Below are 6000 nucleotides of genomic sequence, written 5' to 3'. Positions count from 1 at the left end.
CCATTGAGGACTACCAGTGACATTTGAAGCAACTGAGAGTTGTGGAGCCAGAGTATAGAGCAATGCCTACACAGACTCCACAGATACCAGTAGCCCCTTTTCTAGACCCTCTACACCACCCCAGGCTCTTGCACCTGGGGGACCTGTTGGACATATCAATTCTGTTGATCTTTGAATCTCCTTTAGGGTCATTATGGTCATTCTTCCATGTTTTAAAGAATGTGGCTTGAAGAATAACAAACATTTATTTCTCACAGTTCTGGAGAATGAGAAGTCCAAGATAAGGTTCTGGCAAATTACAAGGGCACTAATCACACATGAGGGTGCCACCTGCCTGACTCATCACCTCCTAAAGGTCCCACCTCCAAATATTATCACTTTGGAGTAATTTGTAAATTTCTTGGGGAGATATAAACATTCACTCTATAATAAAGACTCAATGAAATGTCAAAAAATAAAACAGTATTTACTAGAAACCATATTTATTTAAAGCCAAAAATAATATGATGAAGCATATACATTTCAGAGAATTAGTTATTTTTTTAATCAATCACCAATTTTACACAATGAAATATCACATTAATGTCTATATTTCTTTATGGCAATTGTAGTATACAAAAAGAAGATACATAGCATTATTTTTAAATGGAGTGAAACTACAGTAAGGGACTTGTTCACACCACAAAAAACTTTAAAAATAAATTTAAAATATCATATGCTAAAAATAATTTTTGTATTATGCAGATCTTGGAATATAGGGATATAAGCAAGTAAAAACAAAAGTTTACATTTACTTTCTGAATAACTTATAGTTAAGTCTGATTTTCCATGAAAAACATGGTATCACAAGAAATAATACTTCTGTTTAAGTTTACAATTGCATTTTCATGTACAACATAGTTATCACTACAGGAAGAAGCAGGTTTTATTTTCTAAGAAAAAGGCAGAGTAGCACGCAAAAATGAGCACTACAAGAAACAGAGTAGAATGAGTTTTACCATGAATACTTTAAAAAGAGGCACCTTTCTTTAACTTTCATGAGAACAGTGAGCTAAGGTTCGCATCTCAGAATAACCACATCTAAGAACACAGACTTGATTTAATAAGGAACACAAAAATGCATTCCATTCTGCTGATAAGTCTTGTGTTGAAAAAATACATTACATATCCAGGAAAGAAGCTAAAGTGCAGTAGAGGCAAGGTGATTTATGAGTATACAGTCATTGATACATTACACTTTTAATTAGTACAAGCAAGTAAAAATAATACTTTAATGATTGATCCCACATAATCTTTACTCATAAAACTATAGATCACAGAGAAATAACATTTGCTGTGTTTTATTATTATCTTTGAATAAATATTTATCTATTATTTAAATAAAAAGCAGCAAAGTTTTTATTAAGCAGTGTCAGAATTTGTAGTTTTTGTTTTTACAAAATGCAACACACAATGTCACATTTCAAAATTTAAAAACAAAACTCCAATTCTTGTGCAATTAGAATACCACAGTGATTATCAGGATCTTATAAAAAAAATCAACTATCTCCGCTGTATACAATCAAATGAGATACTAAATTTCAGTAAGTAATCTTGAAGATTTGGTCAAAGATGTTTTATGAATAAAGCATGTGTGAGCAAGAGCTGTTAAATATACGAAATGTAAACTTCTTAGGAGGGTACAGATGTCTCTAAATTGATCAAAAGTCTAGACTGGCTACAATCCTAGTCACCTCTTATTCTGATAGTCTGATCTGTTTTCTCACTCTCTCTCTCTCTCTCTCTCTCTCTCTCTTTCTCTTCTATAGGCAGCTCCTGATTTTCCAATTAAGACAGGGAACAGGCATGAAAAATATAAACCTTATTATTAAAAAATGTAATTTATATCAAAAATCAAAAATTCTTTTAAAACATAGATGAAGTTTGCAAAATAAGGGTTTGATACATGTGCACAAATAAAATTTTCTTATAAAGTATCATGATATTTGTATCTGCCTTTTTTTTTTAAAGGTGAAGAATGTCATTTTTTCCACCTGGAATCAAATTTGTCATCAATAAGAGGACATACTGACGGACAGATTAAGAGTAAGAATGGGTTAGCGATGGTATCTCTATTACTCTGTCTCAACAAACATTGCTCTGATGATGTCCGCAATTTCATTGCATATTAATGTGATAGCCCTGTGATTCATTTTCTGTTATCTCATGTTAAATTATTTTCATCTCATTCTATATGTTGTTTTATGAATCACAGAGTAAACTCCTAGTCAACCAAGTAGACAGACACTCAGTTGAAACACACATTTAGACTGTTCTCACACTTATATTCTCAGCTTACCTGTCAAAGCTAGCACCCAGTAAAAAAATAATGTACAAAAGTAGGAAAATATATTCACAAATCACTGAGGGTTGATTATAAGCCTGAGCCAACATGTCTTTTTCATGTGTCCATCTATCTTCTTGCATGTGGTGGTGCTGCTGATTTTTCAAAATACATGAAATCCTGAAATTGGAAAAATAATTGTTATGTATGGGTAGAAAGATAGGTAATTATTTATGTGTATATAGACAGAAATTAGATGCAATGCATATAATATTGTTCGTTATAATTAATCAGGCGATCCTCCCAACTGAGCTAGGAATAAATACATTTAATGGAATCCTTATGAAGAGGACTTAATACAAAGGATGGCAATTAAAACATGAAAATGGTGATAGCCATTAAGTTTTCCATTTTGGGTAGTTAACTAAACTTTCATTGTTAAAATGGAAAAATTGATAGTAGTTATAAGATTCCGATGTTTTCGGAATGTTATAAGATTCTAAATGTTTTTCTATTTAGAAGCAGTTTACACTAAGAAACCATAAATATAGTACAGGAAATAATCTCAAATAGAAAATTTTGGCCAAGAAGAGAAAGTGTTAAATATTTTAAATGAATAAACTGAAATATGTCAAGTTTATAAGTAGTATTATCAATTTTATGAGTGTTTTATTTGTGAATATTAACCAACAATCAGGAACACGGAAAGGGAACTGTACCTCGTAAATCCAAAGGTGGTATAATATCAACGAATATACTGACAAAGTGGCGGAAAGGTGGGAGAAAAGCCAACAGCTTTGAGGTTATTTTATTTAATTAAGTAATAAAAGGACAGGAATTTTAAAGTAGTGAGAATAATTACATCAAAGATGACAATTACACCTATTGGATGCCTTATATCATTGGATGCCAAGCACTATGCCTGACCCATTACTCATATAGTTAACACCATGAGAAATGGAAGTACTTTGATCTCCATTTTACAGATGAGGACACTGAGGTTTGCAAATGTTAAACACTTTACATACCCTGTAACTAATAAGTAGCAGAGACAGATAATGCCTAGTTTCAAAGCTTATTGCCTGGCTACACCTCATTGCTTCTCATCAAAAAGACTAATTCTCTCAGGATAACTCAAAATCAAAAGGCTTACAATGAGGAAACAAGCTCCAAAAATCATGGCTTTCATCTTCACATCCAGATCCAATGGGAAGTGAATGTCAAAATGGTCAGCATCAGCCATTGTTGACAACACACCATTCCACTTCCTAATAATACTGCCAACAGTGGATATGCCATCAAGGGATTGGACCTAGAGAGAGAAGAATATGACTTCATGGTGATAAAAATCTATATATGTTTTTCTATTTAGAAGCAGTTTACACTAAGAAACCATAAATATAGTACAGGAAATAATCTCAAATAGAAAATTTTGGCCAAGAAGAGAAAGTGCCTTGTAAATGGTCAGTCACTGAGTTGGGATATATTTTCCAACTTTCATTTCAATACTCTTTCTTCAACTTCAAATGTGTTATTGAAAGTATTATATATGAATAGATTCTGTAATTCTTTTTAATATAGCAAAAGGCAGGAATTGGGCATTGGAAGGAGTCTTTCACAGTCTAACATAACATGTGAGCAAAATTAGGGAGACATGGTTCTTTGTACTTCACAAACCCTGTATCATTATTCTAGTTTCCGTGGACATAGCCACCCTATCTTATTGTTTTTAAGATTTATTTATTCATGCATCCAAGAACTGGGGTACAGGCCAGATATGCGGGACGGCGGGAGGATTCACCAGAGACAGAGAGGGGAACAGAACAGGCAGACTGACTGAAATACACTGCTGAGGGAAGCAGCAGGTGAGACAGGAGAGGCCTGCCACACTACGTGGGATTCTTGCCGGCCGGGAAGGAACAAGCACTGCAGAGGCTGCAGACAGCCCCACAGCGCTGTGCTCAACTGCCTGCACTACCAGGGGAGGCCCATACCCTATCTTCTTAAGGTGTATCAGGAGACCAAAGGGCTTCAGTTTCTCAAAGGGGTATGGTGGGAGAGAATAGGGGAAGATGACAGATGGGTAGGATCTGTGAATCACTACTACTTTCATGGACACTGGGGATCAGTGTTTTGAGGGAGCAACCACATCTGTAATAGAACTGGGGACATAAGGACCTTCCAGTGTCATAGCAAGGAGGAGAGCCAGAAACTATCAGAAAGGGAAGGAAGAATGAAAAACAGTAAGGGATGGTGCTGGTTCACCTAAAGGGATACCTGCCCTTTTCTCACCTGTCCCCTGGGCTCTTCTGCAGCCCCAGCCCAAGACTGAGAGCACACACTTCTAGCAAGAACATGCCCTGTTTGTTCAACAAAGGGTAATAAGGTGACTGGTTTGGCAGTGAGTAGAGTCTCTTGAATCTGTCCCCCCTCCCTGTCTGGTCTCTGGGGTCCCAGGACTATCTGCAAACCTCCACCCCCCAGAGAACTGGGAAAGCCACCAACACCTCCCCATATGTGACCTCTGACCTGTGCCCAGAGTACATGAAAAGAAACTGAGTGGCCACAGTGAGTTCAGTCTGCCCATTGGTATTTGTGTACCCACATTGGGAAGTCACTGAGGAGCAGTTCTGGAACTACCATAGTTTCTTCACCTGCCTCACAGCACAGGAGAGTGCAAGACCTCTGTGTTTTGCATGGAGCCTCTGCAGCAGGGGTTTCATTGACAACAGACTTTGGAAAGCCTGGGTATACACCCAACCCTCTCCACTGTGACACCTCCAACCTGTGCCTAAAGTACATAGAAACAGTGAAAAGTCAGAGTGAACTCAGTCTACACATTGTTTTTGTAACTGTTTTGAGGAGTCACTGGAAGACCAAACTTAGAGCTGGCACAATTTCATGTGCTATATTCCTTGTACAGTGGGAAAGTGCAGGCTCTCTGGTCATATTGAACATACCTTGTCTGCAGGGAGGGGATGAATGGACAGGTTCCAAAAAAACCAGGTAAGTCACCTTAATCCTTCCCCCTGCATGACCTCTGGAACTGTGTTCATAGTGTATGTTCTAAAACTACAAGTAACCACAGTGAAAACAGCTTTCAAATAAAGCATCCTAGCTGCTGGTGGAAAGTATGAGAAGCCTCCTCCAAGCATGCTCTCTTGGGCTTCTACTAAAGCTCCCAACTTGCTAATGCTGGAGAGTGTAGAATCTGTTTAGAAGATCTAACACAGCAAAAAGTCAGACATAAGACCTGGAACTGCAAAACATTAATGCCATTACCTTCAACGATATCTTTGCAGATTCATCTCCAATGGCAAGAGAGACAAAAGTAAATATAACAAATGGGGCAACATGAAATGTCTGTAGAGCAAAAGACACTACCAATAAAACAAAAAGACACCCTATTGAATGAGAGAAAATACTTACACTATCTACATCTAACTTATAATATAGAGAACTCATGCAAACACTTCTTGTTACTCATGTAACAAAAAGGAAACAACCCAATTCAAACATGGCATGAGAACTAAATAGACACATATCCAATTTTACGTATCCAAAGACAAATTGATGGCAAGCAGGCACAAAAAAAAATGTTCATCATGACTGATGAAGGAAATGCAAATAAAACCACAATGAGGTATCACCTCATGCCTGTGAGAATGGTCCTTATC

At 36.7% G+C, this 6000-nt stretch overlaps 1 protein-coding gene across 5 annotated transcripts in view; it reads right to left on the bottom strand.

Moving 5' to 3' along the window:
• Positions 1-475: 475 nt before the first annotated feature.
• The window catches only part of PLSCR4 (phospholipid scramblase 4), a 39195-nt gene continuing 33670 nt past the window's right edge, over positions 476-6000 (bottom strand). For all 5 annotated transcript variants that reach the window (XM_054700752.1, XM_037525827.2, XM_037525830.2 and 2 more), the window contains 2 exons: positions 3477-3635; positions 476-2503 (listed from right to left, as the gene is read on the bottom strand). In XM_054700752.1, the coding sequence (XP_054556727.1) occupies positions 2453-2503; positions 3477-3635 (210 nt within the window). In that variant the 3' untranslated portion in view covers positions 476-2452. The remainder of the gene's footprint in view (positions 2504-3476; positions 3636-6000) is intronic.

The sequence above is a fragment of the Talpa occidentalis genome, unplaced genomic scaffold, assembly GCF_014898055.3.
Source record: "Talpa occidentalis isolate TD23 unplaced genomic scaffold, MPIMG_talOcc4v2.1 talOcc4.4, whole genome shotgun sequence".
In the NCBI taxonomy this organism is placed as follows: Eukaryota; Metazoa; Chordata; class Mammalia; order Eulipotyphla; family Talpidae; genus Talpa; species Talpa occidentalis.
The sequence above is the reverse complement of the archived record's forward strand: the minus strand, read 5'-3'. Positions and strand labels throughout refer to the sequence as shown.